Source organism: Leptopilina boulardi, unplaced genomic scaffold, assembly GCF_019393585.1.
Source record: "Leptopilina boulardi isolate dan_hultmark-lab unplaced genomic scaffold, ZJU_Lbou_2.1 LbouV2_66, whole genome shotgun sequence".
Classification (NCBI taxonomy): domain Eukaryota; kingdom Metazoa; phylum Arthropoda; class Insecta; order Hymenoptera; family Figitidae; genus Leptopilina; species Leptopilina boulardi.
This window is the reverse complement of record NW_026138012.1, coordinates 550,504-575,076: the sequence shown is the minus strand read 5'-3', so window position 1 is coordinate 575,076 and position 24,573 is coordinate 550,504. Positions and strand designations below refer to the sequence as shown.

General features: G+C 31.1%; 1 protein-coding gene across 2 annotated transcripts in view; it reads right to left on the bottom strand.

The window, feature by feature from the left end:
- LOC127290437 (amyloid-beta-like protein) overlaps positions 1–24,573 on the bottom strand; it is a 694,733-nt gene that overhangs the window by 213,865 nt on the left and 456,295 nt on the right. For both annotated transcript variants that reach the window (XM_051318992.1, XM_051318991.1), the window contains exon 12: positions 4,938–5,098. In XM_051318992.1, coding sequence (XP_051174949.1) covers positions 4,938–5,098 — 161 coding nt within the window. The remainder of the gene's footprint in view (positions 1–4,937; positions 5,099–24,573) is intronic.

Sequence of the window (24,573 nt, the reverse complement as noted above, 5' to 3'; positions counted from 1 at the left end):
ATTATTTTTCACAAAAAATTTAATTTTTTAATTTGTTAAAACTAATAGTATAAGTGCTATTAATCAAGATGAAGAAGCTAAATATTGTCATGAAATGAACCACTTTTTTAAAGTTGTTGAAATCATGGAATTGTGTTATAAATTGTTATTTAAATAATCACGAAGATTAAAAAAAATTAATTTAATATAACCGTGGAATATTTCATCCATATCACTGGAATATTCTCCCAATATTACTTGGATATATATATATATATTTTTTGGTTTTCTTAGAAAATCATGGAAATATTCCACGGTGATATTCAAGGGATGTTGAGGGGATACACCGTGCTGCTTGGGTTCCTTTATTATGTAATATTAAAAAATGGAAATAGAAAATGAAAAAAATGTTAATAATTTCATACATGACTGTAATTATGGCGTAGCTAATGACTTTGTTACAAATAAGACTTGTTATGATTTAAGAATTTAATTATTACACAGGCACACAAAAAAAAAGTTGTCTGTTTCTTGAACTAGACATATATTTCCTATAGTAATTTTGGACCGCTGAAACCGAATCTGAGCTCAGAATTGCTCCATCACCCTCAGTTTTTTTTTAAATCGACCAAAACCACCCTTAAACGGACAAAGTCACACTTCGGAGATAAAAAATAAATCAACTTATTTTTTAAAAAAACCGAATTTTACATCTACGAAACTTTGCTCAACTAACTCAAAAAATAAAGCCAGCATTGATCCATCACCCTCTGAATTTTTTTAAATGGAAAAAACTACCCCTAATCTGAAGAATCAAATTCAGGAGGTAAAACAATAAAATAACTGATTAAAAAAGTTTATAACCAGGTATTTTTACTCCAGCAATGCGGAAACAAAGCCAGAAATGCTCATTGCTGGAGTAAAAATACCTGGTTATAAACTTTTTTAATCAGTTATTTTATTGTTTTACCTCCTAAGTTTGATTCTTCAGATTAAGGGTAGTTTTTTTTATTAAAAAAATTCAGAGTGTGATGGATCAATGCTGGCTTTTTTTTGAGTTAGTAGAGCAAAACATACATACATACTACATAAAAATTTTTAATTATAAATTCGTGACAATTTTTCTCAAAAACAAAGAATAAAGCATCTCATGTCACTCCCAATCTTACAAAAATGCACTCAATCAATGCACATTTCCGAATATATAACCGGTTTAGATTTTTAAATGTTTGATTACGGAGATCGCTGAAACGATTTAACATTCGTTTTGGCTTTGATAAATACGAAGATCAGTTCGATTATATATTTAATTAAATAATCAATTAATAGTACTAATTAATTATATTCAATTAAAAATATATTTTTAGATTTACAAATTTGAATACTATATGATTTTAAAAAGTAGGGTATTCGTTAGGAAAAGTGGTAAGGACCTCACCAGTTTTCCTTACATAGAATTTAGTAGCAATTGAAAAAAGAGAAACAATTTACAATAAATATTGTAGAATAAAATCAGAATTATCGCTAGTGTATATTAAAATGAAATTTTGTATTAGCTTGGTAAAAAATCGATTTTGATTGACTTTTTATGTTTATAAGTTTATTAAATATATCAATAACAATCACGCACTATTTGAAAGCGCATTTAAAAAATAATTTTTTAAATCATTTTTATTCTTCTAAAGAATCTATAATATTTATAGTTTATGAAATACTAATCATTAATAGAATAATCAATAAATAGATTTCGAAAATTTCTTAAACTATTCCTTTAATTCTAAAATCAGGAAATCGTAATTTCTGAAGTGAATTTCCCCTCGAATACGATAGTTACGAAACTAACGAAAAATCCTTTGACATTCGTTATAGAGAAACGATTGGAAGAGCTCTTATATCTACCTGAAGCTGCTCGACTAGATATAGCTTACGCGTTAAATGAATTTGTTACATATGAGATTGATCCGACTAAAAACTTGTGGTTATTTGTTACGTCTGTTTGTTGACACGATGGCTTGGTGAGCAAATAATCAAACGTATGCCGCTTTGTCAACCTATGAAGCCAAATACGTGGCGGCAATGAGTCAGCTTGTCCGGAAATCATTGCAATAAATAAATGTTTGCTTTATAAGGGAAGTTTTTTCCCGACGACTTTAAAATGCGATAATAAAGCTGCGACGATATGTACTAAGACTAACAGTGGAAATAATTTAAAACATATTGTTTAGAATTGCATTTGAATAAGAGTAATAAAAATATAAGATTAGTTTAGAATAAATATTCCTAACTTTGAATATTATATTAGATATAATTTTTCTAATTTTCAATAAGGAAAGTTATATACACAAGAGAGCCAGATAAGAAGGCAATTATAATCCTTAAGCCATTAGGTTTAAAAAGCCATTTGTTTATAACAAAGGATGTGGGACAGCCATTGATTCCGATATATTGACTACCCAAGTGAGGGAAGTTGGGGACTGAGAGCCCTGTGTAGATTAAGAATGCTTAGTTTGGATATAAAAGTGGTACGTTTAACATCAACGAGACGTGGCAGATAATTTACATCATCCATCCATCCGAGATTTAAACACATATGACGAATAATCATCAAGACACTTAGTGCAAATAATATAGAACTAACAATAGCGTCGGAATTTCAAACACTCAATAGGAAATATGAGAAAAACTATTACTGGCCTTTTAACCCATCACGGGGACTAATGGTACAGTCACAGCTCACCTGCCTGCTTGCTGAAAAACGGGGCAAGGGGGCGGGATAAGTGTGAGCGAAAAAGAAAATTCATGTTTTTCTTCTTGCTTAGACTCTTGCCGCCCCTTACCCATCTTCCCGCATGCAGTCGTGTTGTGACTGCTCCTTTACGCTATCACAGACATAAAATGGATTTTCCTGATGATTCAAAATGTAGAAAATGTGAAGAGGAAGTAGAAACCTCATATTCTCTGTAGCTGACCCTCATTCCTGAGGAAACGTCAGCAGATTACAGGCTATTTTTTCCCTGAAGAAATGGCTACTGTTTATAGTAGTTTGGCTGCGGTCCTTAATTTAATGAAATAAATTTGCGTCTAGACTATCATTGTCTCTTTTCGTCGAAGATTTTCTCTTTTCACTTAAATAGTATAGATTTAAATTTTTAAATGATTCCTGATCACTTTTTATTATTTGGTAATGTTACGGACGGATTTCCGTAATTTTAAAATTTTTTTTGTTAAATATTATTTATTTAAAATAATATTTATTTAATTAATGTTACAACTATTTGTCAGTTATATATCAAATACATATACAACACAAACACACACACATATTTAAGTTTCTTATACTAGAATATTCAAATAATATTTCTAATTACTTTAACAACTATTTATAACTTCATTTTTTTTATTTATTTAATTCCTATATCAACGGTTATTTCGCAAATGATGTCAGATTATTGAACTCAATATTGCGAATTAATTTGAACTAAATTGTCAATCGATTTCGCTAATTGTGGGACTTACATGTATAAAAGTTGCCACATTAATTTGGAAAATTGGGAAACATAAGAAATCATAAAGGTAATTCAGGTGGTTGAACCGATCACGCCACTAATAAAATGCAAGTTTGCTAAAAACAACGAGGTGTTGATTGCAAAATCAACCCTCCCACCACTTAAAATTACATACCAACAGGGAGTGATCGTTGCCACCGAATTATTCTTCGAGGAGTCTTATTTTGTTTTTCCCGCAGAGCGGATGTGTTTCCCACAAAAAGGCGGATGATTATTAAGTTTTACTCCCACTGAGAGTGGTTGAGGTTCTGTTTGTTCCCCGTAGTAAGGGTTGAAAGTGTTGAATTTATCAATAAAATACAAGTAGATATTCTACAATTAGTGAAATCTATTGAATTATAAAAGATCGTTTTAAAAAGAAAAGAAAAATATAAATATTCAATTATTATTTAAGAGTCATAAATGTTAAAAGTGCAAATTACATTTAAATTCAGAAAGTGATTCTTTTATTTTTACAACAATTGTTTATATCTCAAAATTAACTGTTTGGAAAATTCAGGTTTGGTGAACCCAAACTTCTGAATTTTTAATAAGCGGATTTTTGAAATATTAAAATAATTGTTTTCAAGTCAATATTTATTACAAGTTTAATAAAAGGAAATTTAAGGAGAACAGAGAAAGAAAAAATATACTTCCGCATGTTTGTGAATCATATATATAAAATACGAAGGTCAAATTCTCAAGCGTTGAAAAGTAATTAGATACTTTTCGGTATCATTTATTTTATTATCATTTTGGTGAGTTTCTCTGGAATTATATACATTTATATACATAAAACATACACTATCACACTTACTTCAAATACACGAATTATTTTCTTGCTGTTAAAATCATTTCTTTTATTATTGAACTCTTTATTGTGCTTGCAATAAATGATATTTTTGTGAGACTTGATTTTGTTAATCAAGTAGCTTAAAGTAAATATTATTTAAATTGTAAACTTTTTCTATTAAAAATCAATTGGGAAACTAAATGTAAACTGTTTGGGGGTTGAGTGAATAAATGTAATCTGGTTTTATGTTAATTCAAGTTTCGATTTATTTAATCACCTTTATATGTTTTTATCTCATTTCTTTTTGTTAATCATTTTCAATAAAATACCGTCTATTCGGGTTTATTGAACGAATAATATTTCTGGGTGACAGTCCACTACCTTCTTCTAACTTGTTTAGCGAAGAGCAATTTACGCTTTCCAAATAAGCGGAATTGTTGAATAATAAAAATTAGTATTCTTTCTAAATATTTATTATTTCTCTTTAAATTATCTATCTTTATTTTTTTTTGTTAATTAACATCCGTCTTTAACAGGTAATTTACCCAATAGGCTTAAACCTAGAAGCAAGTGTAACACAAAATATTATAAATATTCAGTAGTATATATAGGTACATTACCTTGTTGTTTACTAGTAACTTCAGCTTGAAATTTATCTAAAATTGCTGCTTCTGCTTCCATAGGCATGGCTAAAAATAATCCTGGTGTTTCATCCTTACTTCGAAGTGCCAATACATAATTATCCATTAACTGTCCAATTTTTGCACTTAGTTCTGGATACCTATTAACATATAGATTATGTTAATAAAAGTCAAGTGAAAGGAATAATTGAGTTTTTTGCAACTATGTTAACCGCTACTATCCCAACACGAAAGTAGTAGAATGGGTTCTCCCCTCTTCCATATTAGATTGGACATAGAACGATGTCTTTAGCTCCAGTTTTGGGATCTGACATTCAAAGATATGCCTTCTGGAGTTGAAAAATGTAACTAGTTTTGGATAACTGATTGTATCAGTTGCAAGTATAGTTAAACTCTCATTGTTAATTATCATATCATATCATCATATAAAAAATATACAACCAATTTGTTGCACATGTAGCGCAGTACCTGGATTTGAGAAAGAAACTTGTACAATAATAAGATTTCTTTTATATTTTTATGCATGTTTTTCTATACTGTCCCCCGTGTAAAATCACTAAAAGTGTTATTCAAATTACGCCATTTTGCTTTAGGACACGTCTCCATGTCAGCACCCAATAGGAGTCCGAATCTTTCCGACACTGGACAGCAGTTCCACATACAAATAGAGGAAATTGTATTTTCTTATGCGAGCACAATTATGCTTAAGGGGGACACCTTTGAGGTCTCTTTTCAACCTGTTTTTCATGAATTTTTTTATGACACAGGAATAAAGTAAACAAAATTTGGTTTCAGGGACTTTATTAGTTAACTTTTTAAGTTCACGAAAATATATTTATACTTTAAAAAAGTTTCAATTTGATGCCTATAGCTCTTGAACATCTTCTGCATATTTCAATTTTTTTACATAAAATAACTTCAAAATCGCTTCTCATAATATAATTTCTATTCTACACATCATAAAATATCATTTAAGCAAAAAATCGATCTTATTTCGGGTCAAAGGTGTCACTCCCCCTTAAAACGTAGGAAATCGTCTTATTTTTTGATGCACAACACACGATTTGAAAGCCATATGTTACAGAAAGAAGGCGCACATTAACGCTTCAAAGATATGTCACTTGAAGTGAATAAAAGGTCAATGCTAATAGCGAAGCTAATAGTTAGCCAATATTAGTAGTAGCTAATTTTTTTTAATCCATGAATTTTGTAAATGGCGAGAACAAATGTAAAGGAAAAAAAATTATTTCTCAGATTAAATAGGGTAACAAAAGTATCTGAAGTAAATGCATTTAATTTAAGGGCTTTAACGAAATATTTTTTTCAGTGTAGAGATGCAAAGTTACATTCAAATCAATAATTTTTGTCTACAATTGAAATTACAATTTCTAAGTTTAGAAAACCGTGCATTTAATATCAAAGTAATTTTAAATTAGTATCTGACATTTGTAAGCGATATTTGAAAGTAATGTCAAATATTCTGTATATGTATAAAAGATAAATGCGCTATTAACAGTACCTTTAGCTTCAGTGTTTGTCCTACAAGTAATTTAAAAGTTCAATCGCAACTATATAAACGAGACAATCATTCCTACTATTTCTTTTCAAAATTATACTCCACTCTTAGTAAATCTAAAGAGGTTCATACATTTTGGAGTAGTGGAAGATTTTTTTTGTATTTTTTTAACTTCCATTAATCAAAATTAAATTGAAATAAAACAAACTTAAAAATCAAACAAAATTTCCCATTTACCCTAAGAATTTGAAAACTCGGGGTAAATGGGGACAGCTTGTTATTATTAACCAAATTGACAAAAATAAAAAATTCAAATGTATATGTGTTATGGAAATCATAAGGAATAAGAAAAAAAATTTTGTATGATTTTTAAGACTATTTTTTTCAAATCCGTGATAAAATATGTCAATTGAATCAATTTATAAGAAAATATTCAAGTTCGTCCGCCATATTACATATTTGTTTCAAGATTTTTCATCCTTTAACACTAGAAGTACTGACGGGACATTTAGTCCCATGGTAATTAATAATACCCTGACGATTTTGATTTACCGAAAGTTAACCCAGCTGAGTTAAGTTTCGGTTAACTTTCGGTTATCTTTTGGTTTCTTCAAAAAAGAATTGATAAATCGACTAAATATGAAGGAAAAATTCATTTTGAGGGGTAAATGGATGATTATAGAGTTGATTATTATCAAAATTATAATATATAATGTAATAAATAATTATTTATTAAAGATAAAGTTTGGCCTATGAATTCTCATCTAGTATTCAATGGACTTTTTTTAAATTTTACATTAATCATTATAATCTGAACAAAAAAAAGGATTATATTTATAAAGAAATGCAAAGTACATTAAATTCAATTATTATTAGTACTAATTAATTAAAAATAATTAATATTAACTTTTTAACTAAGCTAAAATCAAGCTATTCTAATTTCAGAGACCGTTGAACACTCTTAATCAATATAATCTGAACTAAAAATAAGTTTATATTAATAAAGAAATACAAAGCATATCAATTGCAATTATTATTAGTACTTAATTAGTTAAAAATAATTAATATTTTGTTGAATTTTAATATTGCCTGAAAAGTTGAAAAAAAACTACCTTACCGACCGCATACGGTAATGAAAAAATTAGAATAGCTTGATTTTAGCTTAGTTAAAAAGTTAAGCCAAACTTTATCTTTAACTTTATTATTTATTACATTATATATTGTATTTTTGATAATAATCAACTCTATAATCATCTATTTACGCATCAAAATGCATTTTTCCTTTATATTTAGTCGATTTATCAAGACTTTTTTGAAGAAACCAAAAGATAACCGAAACTTAAACCAGCTGGGTTAACTTTCGGTAAATCAAAATCGCCAGAGTAATTAATATTAATCATTGTGTATAGTTATTAAAAAGTATATAAACAATGATTATATACGTGGAATTATACTTATTTTGTAATAAAAAAACATATAAATGATTCATGGGATAAAATGACTGGATGTTATTTCTAGGTATACACGATTTTCGGTAGTTCGTGTTAATACAGTAATATACTTAAGAAAACTTTTTTCTTAAACCTTTTTCAGAAACTATGCTGTCCCCATTTACCCCGAATTTTAGGAAATTTTCTAAATCTTGGGATAAATGGGTCAGTCAGTTTCTGTTGGAAATTCAAATCTATTCGTGCTGTCGATTTTCTTTTATATTATTCTAAATAGATGGCGCATCATCCGTGCCCAGTTCAGTTGACTTGCTCATGTCCATGGCATGATTGATATGTCGTATCAAGTCTCTTAATTCATGTATCTTTTTTGTACTATTAATAAATGTATTTTAACCTGAAATCGTCCTTTCATAGTTTATGGCCGATCGAAATCCTTATTTATCCAACAGTTTATGGGCCCAGGGTCGCATATTAGTTGTGAATAGTGAAAATTAGGTTCAACAAAGAATTGTGGTCATAAGTCGACGGCACCGAAGAGAGGCCAGCGGAAAACGCCGGAGATTGGGTCAAAAAGGATGCTAAAGCACAATCATTGAAAACTCTGAGCATTACTCATGGCCAGCTTAATCACGTAAAAAGAGTTGCAGCGTCGAAGGAAGCATGGGACTCCCTAAAGTCAGTGTATGAATCTCGAGGTCCCGTGAGAAAAGCTGTTTTGTACAAACAGTTAATACGACTAGAAAAAAGACCAAGTGACAGCATCACGCAGTATGTTAACGAATTTACCCATAAAGCAAAGCAACTTGAGTAAGCAGGAATTAAAATTGATCCTGAACTACTGTCGATAATGTTGTTGGGTTCTTTACCAGACGAATTTGAAAACTTCTGTATTGCAATTGAGTCGCCAGACGACATTCCATCCCTTGAAAATTTAAAAGTGAAGCTTATTGAAGAGGAAGGTAGACAAAATGATAAAAATTCGAAAACAAACGATAAGAAAGATAAAAGTGACGCATTATTATCGAAACGACATAACTTCGGAAAAGGTAAACAACCAAACTATAGTTCAAATGAAAATAACTTTGAAGGAAACGCGCGCAAGTTTAATGTTAGGTGTTTTAATTGTGGTGAATTCGGGCATAAAAGTAGTTTTTGTCGAGAAAAATCGAACCGTTCTGAAACAAATATGAGTCATGCGATGATTGCAATTGCTTGCAGTGCTGAATACAAAGAAAAATCTGGAGTGTGGTTCCTCGATAGTGGCGCAACAAAACACATGTGTAATAACGAGCAAAAATTTTGTTTCCTGAACGAAAATAACAAATCAAAAGTGCACACAGCTTCAAAACATGTGGTTGAATCTCCTGGAGCTGGTGATGTGAACTTGAATACTAAAGTAAATACATGCACAGTGAATTCCGTGAAATTGAAAGATACTTTATTCGTTCCTGATCTCCGAAACAATTTATTATCAGTTTCGAGTGTTACTGGAAACGACTATACAGTCACTTTTGAGAAAAATCGAGCTTTTATAAATAGGAAAGACGGTTCTACGGCAGTTACTGCAACGAAACGAAATCATATAAATACCGAGCTGAAAAACATACTAGTCAGAAAGTTAAAAAGTTACACACAGACAACAGAAAAGAGTATTTGTCAAACGAGTTTAAGAACTTTCTGAAAGGAAAAGAAATTATTCACCAGTTAAGTGTTGAATATACGCCGCAACAAAACCGAGTGGCCGAGCGGGCCAATCGAACGCTTGTAGAAATGGCACGTTGTCTAATGCTGCAAGCAAAATTCCCAAATTCGTTGTGGGCCGAAATGATCAACTCACAAGTAAACCTACCCAAGTGTCTCTCACCGATCTTAATAAAACTTGGTATACTTGTTAAGCATCGAAAAATAGTAGATACATGTTTTTTTATAAGTGCCCATATGTCGATTTAAGGGTAGAAACCACCCTCACAATGTTTAAAATATAATTAATTTGCCTAGTAGTAATAAGACGAAGAAACTCATTAAATAATAAAATTGACTTTTCTATTCATAACCAAATCAAAAAACATATATTTATATAACTTACTGAACGTAGTTTTTGACATTCTGAATTGTTTAAACAAATAAACAAAAATTTCAAAAAATTTTAAAACTATTTATGCTATTCGATTCAGCGACAAAAATTAAAAAGATTTTGTATCGGTCACTTTTTTCTATAAATTTTATTTTGTTTATAAAAATGTTATAAACAAATTCCAAACTATTTAAGAACCTTAATTACCAGAATTTTATTACCGATACAAAATCTTTTTAATTTTTGTCGCTGAAACGATTAGCATAAATAGTTTTGAAATTTTTGTTTATTTGTTTAAACAATTATTGTTAAACAATATCTAGAAATATTAATTTAAAAAACGGCACATGTAAATTTTTTATTCCGTACCTGTGATTTTAGTACTTAATTAAACTTAAAAAGCTTGCACTAAATTCTGGTAATTAAGGTTCTTGAATAGTTTGTAATTTGTTTATAACCTTTTTTATAAACAAAATAAAATTTATAGAAAAAAGTGACAGATACAAAAACTTTTTAATTTTTGTCGCTGAATCGAATAGCATAAATAGTTTTAAAATTTTTTGAAATTTTTGTTTATTTGTTTAAACAATTTAGAATGTCAAAAACTACGTTCAGTAAGTTATATAAATATATGTTTTTTGATTTGGCTATGAATAGAAAAGTCAATTTTATTATTTAATGAGTTTCTTCGTCTTATTACTACTAGGCAAATTAATTATATTTTAAACATTGTGAGGGTGGTTTCTACCCTTAAATCGACATATGGGCACTTATAAAAAAACATGTATCTACTATTTTTCGATGCTTAACAAGTATACCAAGTTTTATTAAGATCGGTGAGAGACACTTGGGTAGGTTTACTTGTCAGCTACATATCTCAGAAACAGAAGTGCTACGAAATGTCTTAATGCCATTACCCCCTTGGAAGTATAGACTTATCGAAAACCATACGTCGGATATTTTAGAACAATAGGAAGTAAAGAAGAAAATTCCAACAGAAAGGCGACGAATATGTGTTGGTAGGTTACTCTAATGAATCTAAAGCCTATCGCCTTTGGAAGCCGATAACGAGAAAAGTGATCAAATCACCGTCGAAAACTTAAACATAGAAAATTCCCACCAAGAAATCGACAGCGAAGTTGAAGAGAATTCTCGAGCGGAAAGTCAGGACGAAGACAAAGAAATTTCTCAAGAAGAAATCCAAGACCAAAACGAAGTCAACATTGGACAAGAAAACCTTCGAAATCATGAAGCGGCAATCATTGAACCAAAGCGAGGAGTGGGTCGTCCGCCGACATTTGAGAAGACAGGAAAACCTGGCAGACCAAAGAAGGTTTACCAATCTAAGAGCTGTGACCCCAGAACCCTAAGTGAAGCCTTTGGAACAAGATGACAAAAACTCACGACTAACCGCCATGGGAAGTGAATTCGATTCTTTAAAAGAAAACAACTCCTGGATCCTTGTTGACAGACCTAAAAATAAAAACCTGTTATCAAGTAAGTGGGTATTTAAAACAAAAACTAATCAAAATAACGAAATCGAAAAACACAAGGCAAGGTTGGTAGCACGCGGTTACTCACAAGAACGAGGAGTGAACTATAACGAAATTTTCTTACCCGTAGCAAGATACGAAACAATCCGCACGTTACTCGCAACAGCTGTAAGTGAAGAAATGTTCATTTACCAAATAGATGTAATCTCCGCTTATTTTCAAGGTCACCTAAATGATGAAGTGTACATGGAACAACCAGAAACGTTCATTCAAATTGGACAAGAACAAAAAGTGTGCAAGTTACTCAAATCTATTTACGGTTTAAAACAATCGAGTTACGAGTGGTAAAGTGAACTTGGCAGTTTTTTTTTAAATCGGTGGAAAGCGTACTGCAGTGGAACCATGTGTTTATGTTTTCGATAAAGGCGAAGACAGAGTCATTATTGTCGTGTACGTTGACAACTTAATACTAGCAGCAAAAAAATCGATATGTTGAACGCGATTAAAGCAAAATTAATGTCAAGATTCAAAATGAAGGATTTGGGTGAAATTAACACTATTCTTGGAATCAAAGTGGAACGAGAAGGATCAACTGGAAAATGCACCTGTCACAGGAGAAATATGTTAAAGAATTAATCGAGAAATTTAACATACAAAACGCAAAAGAAGTATTGACACCGAATGATCTATCTACAAAAATTTCCAAAGAAATGATCCCAAAAACGGATGATGAAAGGAGCGAGATGCGCAACAAACCTTACAGAGAATTAATTGGCGGTCTTAACGAGACCAGACATTACATTCGCGGCCAGCGTTTTGAGTCGTTATTGTTCCGATCCTGGAAAAGAGCACTGGATTATTGCAAAGCGCGTTTTAAGGTATTTTAAAGCAACTTCTCATCTTGGCATCACCTACGTTAAAGACGAGGAAAACCTTCAAGCTTACATGGACTCAGATTGGGCTGGCGACATCGACAACCGAAAATCATGTTCTGGCAATGTAGTAATTTTATCGGGAGGACCTATTAGTTGGAAATCAAAAAGGCAAGCATCAGTCGCACTATCCAACATGGAAGCGGAATATATAGCCCTGTCGGAAGTCTCCTGCGAAGTGTTTTACGTGAAAAGACTTTTAAGTGATATGGGTTTTAATCAACGTGCGGAATCTCCAATTAGAGTGTTCTGTGATAATCAAAGTGCTATCGAATTGTCGAAAAACTATATGTTTTACAAAAGAAGTAAACACATAGACATTAGGTTTCACTTCACACGAGAGTTAGTGGAAAATAAAGAAATAACAATAAATTATACTAGGACAGATTTTATGCTTGCAGATATACTCACGAAACCTCTAGCCAAATGTTACCGAAAGATCGAAATGCTATGTTGGAAATCCAAATCTATTCGTGCTCTCGATTATCCTTTATATTATTCTAAATAAATGCGCATCATCCGTTCCCAGTTCAGTTGACTTGCTCATGTCCATGGCATGATTAATATGTCGTATCAAGTCTCTTAATTCATGTATCTTTTTTTCACTATTAATAAATGTATTTTACACAGTAAAAACAAAATCTGAAACCGAATGTAAGCTTACTTTAATTTTTAACTTATTTTAAGCAAGAAACTTTATTTAATAATGAAAATTAGCTTAAAATAAGAGTTAGTGGTTCTCTTACTATAAATAAGCTTATAATTCGACTGATATTTAATTCACTGGTCTTAAGTAAAAAAAAGACGACAGTGACTTTTTAAAAGTCTTTACTTGAGCTGGGTGTCAGTCCGCCGAGTCTTAAAGTGGTAGTTGTGACGTCACAGGCAAAACGTCTGTTGTGAAAACGCCATAGCGTACGCGTACAGTGAAGCGTGGTTGAGAAATGATTTTCTCGTGTTTTAATTTTGGTTTTATTCATTTATAATTCACAAGAATGGGTTTTTTTACTGGGTTTTTAATATCGAATATTCCAGCAAAGCACGCATATCTTTCACCTTTGTCTCAGCTATACTATTTAGAAAAAAAGTCGCTAAATATTACCAAAAGTACAAAACTGTGTGGAACTTGTTGGAAGAGCTTAAATTATTCTAAACTGTTAATTCCTAACTTTATATATATATATATATATATATATATATATATATATATATATATATATATTACGTATAATGTTATTTTTTAAATTTAGTTTGCAGAATTGAAAATGAAAATGACAAGATTTTTTTAAATATAAAAGTTCCTCGTCATTTTCATTTAAATAATGCAAATTTATAAATTAGAAAAAATTGTTATAAGTAATATAAATATATATATATATATATATATCAAAATTCTAATATGCTTTTAAGTCATAATTTAGGATTATTATCACACCAGGTTAACGCTGAAAGACAGTCTGTAAGGAAGCTTAATTTCAGCCCTCTTTTAACATAAGACTAAATGATAGTCTAAAACCTAACTGAATTTCAGTTCTTCAACAAGCTTAGAGCTAAATTTCAGCTCGTATGACATCTTACTTATAGTAAGATAAGGGTATTCTTTTTAAACATTTTTTGAGTACTGATTTTCAGTCAATATGATCTACTTCCGTTTACATCTTGAAAAAAGACAACTTATAAGCTTAAAAGAGGATTTTGTTTTTACTGTGTAACATCCAACAACATTCAACACAAACACAGTTTTTCAAATTAATTTATAAATAATTAAGAAACAAGTAACTGTCCTTATTTTAGTATTGCTAAATAAATTTTGAGAATATTAGGAAATACAAGGTAAAGAACCTCAATATAAAATAAAGGACTTCATTTTGAATAAAAGTTTCGTAAATAAAGTTTAATCAGTTCATAAATCAATGTACATATTGAGCAACATAATTGCCTACTACATCGAAGGTGAATCACGCCACTACCCAAAATTGCAAGGTTGAAAGAAGAGACTTGGCGACAATTAAATTCATTTTATTTTTCCCACTCTTTTCCTCAATTAATAAAACCAATTGTTAATAAGAAATCGAAGTCTTCAAAATGAAGTCTCCGAGTGAGACGGGTGGAACAACTCCTTAGAGCAGGGTTGTTCAGAGTATAATGTAGTTCAGACGGGTCTCGAGTGTAGACAGTGTTTATAACCCGCTGTTTGGGGTTGCTTAAAGTGTTAATTGTGGAATAATTTTCTCAGGGGAGAAATTCTTTTAGTTTGATTAAAATATTGGTTTTTATCGAATTGATTTGTAATATTGATTGATATTGATTTGTGGATTGATTTATTGAATATTGATTTGTGGAATATTGAATTATTGAATACCGATTTGTAGAATACAGAGTTAATGAATATTGATGAGATACTTCCTCCATATTTTTTTTGAAAATTTATTTGAAAAAAGGAAAGACGGAATTAAGAAAATTTTTTTTTACATTGGGTACATTTTTACACACAACCTACATTAATATGTACATATGAGAGATTCTTTTTCAATTGCCCCAGCCCAAAAAGTCAATGTTCTGGGATTGGCTTCATACTTTGGTAAATTGTTGTCCTATATGATAGTAATAAATCCCTAAAATATAAACTCATTAAAAAAATATTTGTAGAAAGAAGAGGGGGTTGAAGTTTTGACGTTAAGGGTAACATTGTCATTTTCAAATCCGTATAACTATGGCAAAAGTTAATGGATTTTAATTTATCTATAATGAATTTTAATGCATTTTTCACGTACTTTTCAAAAATGTATACGAAATTAAAAAAAAAAAATTTTCACCCCTTTTTTTTCAAAATCAACCCTTATTTTTTAATTGTCACTCCTTCGGGTATTTTTTTTTTTATTTTCATTGGAAAGCTGAGGTTTTTTCCCATGAGCTATGTAAATATGAAAGTGGGACAACTATAATTTTGTGAGAAACAGAATATTAAATTATGCGGTGCCTACCTAAATCCTCGAAGATGATCTCCAGGTTGTAACGATAGGCGTATCGTAAGAATACTCGCCCGGCGAAGAGAGAGAAAGTAGACGGCGTAAGTAGCAGCGTCTCTCTCTTCCCCCACCTCGCGCTAACGCCTCTGGCTACCTAGCGAGAGTATATACCTGGCGGCTCGCACCTTTTTCCTCAGTTCGTCTTCCGACTGGCTTTGAGGTGCACCTCTGGCTAGATGGAAGCGATCTCACTCCTAGTTCCTGGCTACCTGGACTCAATTGAGGCGCTCCTCATTGAATTCAGGTAATGCAAGGTATGGTACACTTGACTATGGGTGCTTCCGTGTCAAGTGAACCTTACTTTACCTCCTTGTTCCTTATCAACTTGGACTCTCTGTAGGTGCTCCTGCGAGAGACCGAGAAGATACCTTCATGTACCTAGAACGTCATCCTTGCGACTTCTCTGTAGGTGCTCCTGCGAGAAGATGCGAGTATGACGTCACTACCAAACCTAGAGTATCGTCTTCGCGACTTCTCTGTGGGTGCTCCCGCGAGAGGACGTAGAGATAGGTACTTCCTTTCTCGTTCACCGCCCCAGGTGAGTAGAGGGGCAATCTCTATCACCTGGATGCGAAGCTCAGGGCCGTATCTTTAACTCAGGGTGCCCCCTGGTCTAAGATATTGCCCAGAGATGTTCCTTAATGTTCCTAGTTCACGTCAGGCAAGAGTATCAGGTACATACCTGATTCTTCAACCCAATCGTTTCCCTTCTAGTTTTCTCTGGAAACGATTATCTCAGAGTGCACGTTCTAGTTTACGTTTGCCGTGAATTGCTTAACTTACATTTTGGATTTATACGGGATTAACTCCTGGTGAACGCGATCGCGATTATTAAAGGTACTTTGTATCATTTCAGAAAAGAAACTGGCCAGAACAATACGGTAGAGGGCGGTGCTGTCGAGTCACTCGAGACCTCCGGATGACCTACTCATCCTAGTTATTATTGCATTATATCGAGCCAATTGTTTATTCATTATTTTTATATATTGTTTTATATTCTTTATATACATATATTCTTTGTACCTTCATTAAACTTCCTTTTGTTACAATATATCAATCTTTCGAAGGTTTTAAATAAAGACTCGTTATTGACTATACCTCTCCTTTTAATCATAGTACGCAAATAGTTTCATAAGGATAAAATAGATGGCGCTTCACGCCACAAGTAAAAATTAAGTGAACACAAGGACTCGGTCCCCATCCGGCGAGCGAATCCTTTGGCAACACAAATTTAGATCATTACAAGGTATACTCGTTATCGGCACCGCCTACTTTAATATTCTGTTTCTCACAAAATTATTGTTGTCCCACTTTAATATAAACATAGCTCATGGGAAAAAACCTCAGCTTTCCGATGAAAATTAAAAAAAAAATAAATACCCGTAGGGGTGAAAATTGAAAAATAAGGGTTGATTTTGAAAAAAGGGGTGAAAATTTTTTTTTCTTAAATTTCGTAAACATTTTTTAAAAGTACGTGAAAATTGCAATAAAATTCATTATAGATAAATTAAAATGCATTAACTTTTGTCATAGTTATACGGATTTGAAAATGACAATGTTACCCTTAACGTCAAAACTTCAACCCCCTCTTCTTTCTACAAATATTTTTTTAATGAGTTTATATTTTAGGGATTTATTACTATCATATAGGACAATAATTTACTAAAGTATGAAGCCAATCCCAGAACATTGACTTTTTTGGGCTGGGGCGATTGAAAAAGAATCTCTCATATGTATATCTTTTGTATTTTGTTTAGCTAAAGTGCAGGTTATTAGGTAGATTTTTGGTTCGCTAACGTCGAACATAGGGAAAAGTAACTACCCTTGTAGCGACAATCTCTGGTTTCTTCAAAAAATGGAAATGTCCTCGACTTAACCTTGCCGGAAGTGTGTAGCCACTTGGGTAAGTGAGAGAATTAAATACAAAAAATTGCTAATTTAACTCATAAAATTTTGCAGATTTGATATATTAAAAATTAATTTCTTCAAAAAAGAGAATAAATATAATGAAATATATTTCGTGTCATTAAAAGATTACGCAAAGAACGAGAGACCTTGCGAATAGTAGAGTAGGTCTTTAAACTCGGTATATAGGTAACGCGATACTGGGTCATGTTACAACTCAGCTAACTCGGGAATGAGGAAATAAACATTACGAGAAATTCGACATAATCATAACAAAACATTTTACCGTTTAGGACAGCAAGTTAATATTATCGGGGAATAGAACTAGAAATTGATGATCAAGAAGTTTATTTCTTCGTTATTGAACGATTACATCGTACAGGTATATATAGGTTGGAAAACTGCAGGAGGAAACCGTTAGATATCACACCCCTTAATTGACGAATATTTCACAAATTTCGGAATATAAAAAAATTTCTTCAATAATTTTTTTGAATCGCGAAGATAATAGTTTTCTTTTCACGATTTTTTTATTCGAATCGGGTAACAAACCAAATATAAAAACGCCGTACGAGCCTCAGCATAGAGCACCCCTACACGGAAAGAATTTTGAGACGTCTGCTGTGCGGACATGTGGTGTGCATTTTCGAGACATCAAACGTTCTGGTTTCGGCGCAACTGTTAGTTCGGGCCTATGCTCACGTGGTGTCTTTCTACTCGGTGACGCAAACGCACGATCCTCATGCTAACGAAACTTCTCTTGTCTTGACTTATGCACATGAGACGTGCATTTTTTCGAGACAAGTGATATCCCCCACTTTCATACATCTGTTCGCGCGATTCCTGTATATCAGGTGACTGGGACTAGAAGTACAAGTCATGCGCGGTAAGCGACATAGCAGACGTCTCGAAATTCTTTCCGTGTAGAAACCCTGGAATAATAGGGCAGAAAATTTACATGATATGAGGAGTGTTATATAACTATCGTACCGATTTAGGGTTTGGAAACCAATATAAAAGAAATTATAATCGTGATACAAACAATGGGTAAAGTGGAAATAAATGGACCGAGCAATACGACGGAAATTTATACGACTATGGAGACTACAACTTTGCACATGATAGACCTAGATTTGCAGCAAGACATTTTTAAAGAAAGTATTTAAACTGGGCACAAGTTCGTCGGAAAACAACTCTTTACACAATGACTAAAATGCCGGAAGAATCACCTGTAGCCAAATTACAAGGGGATTATTTATGTAACAAAACAACAAAATTTTTCATAGATACAGGCGCTGATATAAATGTCATTAAAGGTTCAGCACTAAATGGCTGTGCTCCAGTAAATGAAAGGGAAAAATCATATATGGCTCATTTCATTTAAATTGTCAAATTCAACTTCCAGAAAAGTTGAGTTAGAAAATTTTGATTTTAAGGTTGAAACTAATTTTTTATACAGTTTAGCATGTTAAATTAACAAAATAAATAGTGGTCACAAAATTAAAGTCATATATTTCTTATTGCAGACGGTTTTTTTTGGCAGAAATCGACATAACTTATAAAAAATTTTTTCTGTCAATTTTTGATAAAATATTAATACTAAATATAATTTAATTTGACTGGTGATAAGTATACTAAGGTTTTTGGGGTCGCTGAATCCGAATTTGAAATCAGATTTAAAATATTCAAAATGGCGGACCTAAAATGGCGACCATGAAAATTTAAAAGTTGATTCGATTCGCTTAAAACTCGTTACTTAGGGGTTTTTTGTGTTGCTAATTACAAATATGACGTCAGATTTTCAAAATTTAAAATGGTGGATCCAATATGGCGACCCAATATGGCGGATTATTTTAAGACTGATGCGATTCGGTCGAAATTTGTTTCTTGAGGGTTTTCGGGGTCGCTGAATTCGAATTTGGTGACAGATGAACCCAACAATCTTAAATAGGATGAAATCAAATTTTTTGGAAGCTCTATTTAGAACCTTATTAGGCTTATAAGTGATTTTTAACTGGACTGCGAAGGGGTTAAAAATTATATAGGCAAAATGCAAAATTTATGTCCTTAAACATTATAAACATAAAACAAATAATCATCTATTCATTTCGCCGAAAAAATTAAAAAAAAATTTTTTTGTGGGGGCGGGTATATTTTATTGAAAAAAATTAGGTGGGAGGGTTGCGTGTATGGGTCATGTAGTACACGATTTAAGCTTTAATTTAAGACTTTTTTGAAGTTTTTACCACGTCAGGTTAAAGAGAAAAATCATATTAAACACCCATAAAAACATGTTTCTTGGAGGTTTCTACCCCCACTTTTTTCAAAATCCTGACATGCTAAGCAATTTTAAGATCCGGGATCGTGTTCAGCGCCCAAAAATACATTAGAAACCATTCTGATATCAAGATAAAAGAAAAAAGTTTTATTTTGAAGGCCTCTGTGATTTATTACGTTTACTGAAGCCATATATACAAATTTGCATTACACTTATGACCATTACACTGTTGACATTTTGCTCGTTTTTCGCTTATAAAATGAAAACGGTTATACTTATATCGACGGGGTTGGTCTCATTCGAAAGAGAATCCAAAAATACATTAAATTCCATACTGATATAAAATTCAAAATATTTTCTAACCATTTTCAAGGCGTTACACTGTTGACAGAAATTCAATTACGAAAGTGTTTCGGTTTTTTCTGCTTCCATGACAAACGAGCAGATTTATATTAATATCGTTTTCGTTTCTTTCACACACTTCGTTATTGTGTTCTGCTGCTTATGCGATGGTAAAGAAATTTTTTTGCTCATGAGGTAATTTAAATAGCAGGTAAAAGTATGAAATTCTGCCGGCAAAACGTAAAAATATAAAAGTAAGGGACACATCATTTTCATTTTCTGGAAATTGTGTAAAATAAAGTTTAATTACCTCACTTGATTTTCCTTAAATATAGAATTAATACTTCACGAAACATTTTTTTAAATTGGTTTAAACACTATATTTTCGACATTTCATTCATTTGAACATTGAAAATGTCTCCGGGGACACTTATGACATTTTGCCTGCTTTTTGTTCTGCGAATATTATGAAAATCAATTTTATCAGAGAGAAAATCTTTTATGTCCTATTAAGTAGAAAAATTATTGAAAATTATTGCTTTTTACTATATAAACTAATTAATTTCATCTAAGGTTATATCAAATAATTTTTTTTGGCAAGGGACACGAATATGACTATTTAAATGAAATGAGCCATATAACTGGAGTAACCTTAGATTGAATACATACTTTGGGAACTGTAGAAATAGATTTAGCAGATAACAAGCACGTTTTTCATGTAGTAGGTGAAAATTTTCCCATAAATGCAAACGGAGTACTCAGAAAACAATATTTAAGGGATGGAAAAGAACGTATAGATGTTTTTGTAAATATTTTAATATCATCATCCAAGCCTATTGAATCAATATCTTTTTTGATATTGGTTTTTTCCTCTACAGAAAAGGAATTCGTAACAAAAAGAAAGAGAATTCCTACGTACAATAGTACAATTAAATCAAGAAAACAAAAGAAGAAAAGAATTAATTTCTAACCAAACAAGCGACATCAGTGGAAAAATCCATACTAAAAAAGGACGTTTTCGAAAATAGTTACGAGGTAGAAGAAAATAGAACAAAGAAATTTTCACCATACCGTCGCGGCTCCTATAAAATTGCGAAAATAAATGAAAAAAACAACGTGAATTTAAGTAATGCAGAAAGAAAAAGATTATGTATAAGCAAAGAGCAGGTTAAACGAGCGCATTAATGATAAAACGATGACAAAGAATTTTTTTATGAATAAAAAGGATTATTCCACATTTATACCGATGGCAATTTTTGTAAAAAAAGACGCATGCTCAAACTAGCATTAAAATTAGTAATTAAAAATAATGTAAAAAAAAATAAAATCATTTCCAAAACCATCGATATAGAATAAAAAGAGGTTTATGCATATCTTAAACTTGAGTTTGTCAAATTAGTAAACTAGGTAATAAAATAGGAAAATAGGACCGTAAAAGTAAAAACATTCTATAACCAATATATAAATGTAATATACGTAATACGTAAAAATATATATCAAAATATAACTTTAAGAGTCGATACTAATTACAATTGAAAAAAACAAAAGAAAATTTAAAAAAAAGGAATTTTTTAAAAATAAAATTTAAATTAATAACTTTACAACTAACATAAACAAGAAGGGGTGAACATTTATATTACATAAATGTGATGTTCATTTCACGAACATTATGCTTTCTCGCAGAAAATATTCAATTTAATTTATATTTAAAATTTTATAAATTTAGATAAAATAGGTAGATCAATCAATTAATTTCTATGTAAGGAATTCAATTTTGCGTAAAATTTTTGAAAATTTTTATTAAGAATACGTTTTTAAAATAAATAAAGTGAAATTTTGATAATAAAAAGCTTTTTTATCAAAAAATGTATTTTTGACTTTTTGAAACAATGGTTCCAAAAAAAATTGTGTGGATATTTTTGGAAATCCTTTTATCCGATTTTTGGTATTAGTAAGTAGAATTAGCATGCAAAATTTCAGGGCGATCCGTCAACATTTGTTTGAGATAATTTAAACACAAGAAGCGGTGCCATACACACACACATACATCCGGACATTTGTTCCTCATGTCTAAATATAACTATATTAGTTAAAAATTTATTAAAATAATTGATTTTAGGAAGTTCGAAAATTGTCATCACTATAAAGCTTTCAACGAGGAAGCAAAAAGTATATAAATAATGATTTTATCACTCGGTCGACAAAATATTAAAATAATGAAGTAAACGATCACTCCGAGTCAAGACAATAAAATAAAAAGAATAAAACCTTTCTTTACGTTTCCTTCTCAGAAACTATAATTTATTAAACAAATTTTTTATGATTTATACAATATTTGAGAAAACAATTTGTTAAAATACACAATAATAATTACTATAGAAAAATTAAATTTTTTTACATAATTAACAAAAAATATATTAAAGTAAGGGAAAGGAACGTCTGTCTCTTAATGAGAAGGAACAGACACTATTTAAAATTTTTTTTTTTTTTATTTATTTATTTAAGGTCGCTGTTGAACAGCTATGGTCTTAAGCGACCGCAATGATACAATGGTTGTCAAGTATAGTTTTATACAATAGTCTAAGTATTGTTTAAATTTTATTGAACATATCTATTTCTTTTAAAAAGTTAATAATAAGGTTCGTTTCGTTTGAATTGTTTAGGATTGATTTTAAACTTTTTTTTTGTAGGTTTCTTGATCTCTCTGGTTGGTAGCCTGGGCATTCTTGTAGGATATGAAAGACGGTTAGTTCATTCCCACATTTGGTACATAATCTAGGGTCTTCCTTGGTAATGAGATGAATATGACTAAAATTAGCATGGCCAATTCGTAGTCTAGTGATGCAGCATTCCAGTTGTCGATTTGAAGATGACGGAGTTTTTTCGAGTACGTTGGATCGTATATAGTGGAGTTTTGTGTCAAGTTGTTGCCATTGTTGATTCCATTTTAATTGTATTTCTAGTTTTATCCATTTTTTCATTTCACTTAGTGAAACTGGTATAGGATGTATTAGTGTTGAATTGATTGCGTTTTTTGCTTCAATGTCGGCTTTCTCGTTACCCTTTATTCCTTGATGGGCTGGAATCCAGCACAGGTCTACTTTAATGTTTTTAGTTTTGAGATGAAGAAGATGGGCTTGTATGTTATTTAAAATTTTGAAATTCATCTTAAATTAAAATGAGAATCGATAAAGACGGGTTGAATAACCCTTCAGCAAAACAAAAACAGAGTAAGAGAATTTATCAAGGTAAAAACAAGGCAGATAAGTTACGAGAATTTATTTTCGTTGAAAATGTGAATATAATGATTATTGAGATTTTGTGTGTCAACTTTTTTATTAACCGGGTTATTTTGAAAATTTATATGAACCATTTCGGAAATCAAACGTTTAACTTCTTTATCAAGTATCAAAAAATTGTCCCAATCAAAGCTATGTTTTAACGTATCGTTGTGGTTGGCAAAGACATTTGTTTTGGAAGTTTTGTGTTCTTTTATACAGACTCCTACCCTTCTTTTTGATTGACCTGCATAAGAGTCAGTAAAGTTTTTCAATTGATTTTATAGACAGTGTTTGTATTTTCAGTTTTTTGTTTTTATCGTTAGCTTTTATAATTAGATTATGACTCAGTTTTTTATTATCATTGGGAATGGTTAACATATTTTAATTTTTTAAAATAATTGAAGTTTTTTCATAAAGATTAGGAACATAAGGCAAAAATACTTTCGGGTGTAGTTTATATACAGAAGTGTTTTTATTAACATTGTTGTGCGAGTTGGATTCTATTACCTTGACAATTCTCTTATTCTGTTTCTGTTTTGCTGAAGGGTTATTCAACACGTCTTCATCGATTCACATTTTAATTTAAGGTGAATTTCAAAATTTTAGTTCTCACTAAAAGACAGACGTTCCTTTCCCTTACTTTAATATATTTTTTGTTAATTAATTATGTAAAAAAATTTAATTTTTCTATGGTAATTATTACTGTGTATTTTGTCAAATTGTTTTCTAAAATATTGTATAAATGATACAAAATATGTTTAATAAATTATAGTTTCTGAGGAGGAAAGCCGTGCTGTTGAAACGTAAAGAAAGATTGAATTTGAGGATACACTTATCCTCAGAAAAGGGGAAATGCATTGTGCAAACCTATAAATAATTTGAAATCGGAAAGAGAAAAAACATGAAAAACTCCACAATAAGAAGCCCGAAGTTTTAACGTCAAATTAATATTTAATTAATTAATTAATTAATTAATTAATTAATTAAATTCTTTTTAGAAAAAAACAATATAATCTCTCGAATTTATTACTACAAGGAGAGAAAAAACGAGCCTTTACAGCATGGACCTATATATGCTCTCTTCGTACATGCCTCTACCGTCCATCTTCGGTACGACCTTATGCTATATTTTCACGTGCCCGTACTAAAATAGTAACGAGCCGAGCTACTACAGCAAGAGGTGGTACTGAAGATGGACGATAGAGGCGCGTACGAAGAGAGGACCATGCTGTAAAGGCTCGTTTTTTCTCTCCGTGTAGTCAGGACAAAATGAAAAAATAAAGTAAAAGATTCTCCTCTAATCATTAGACAACT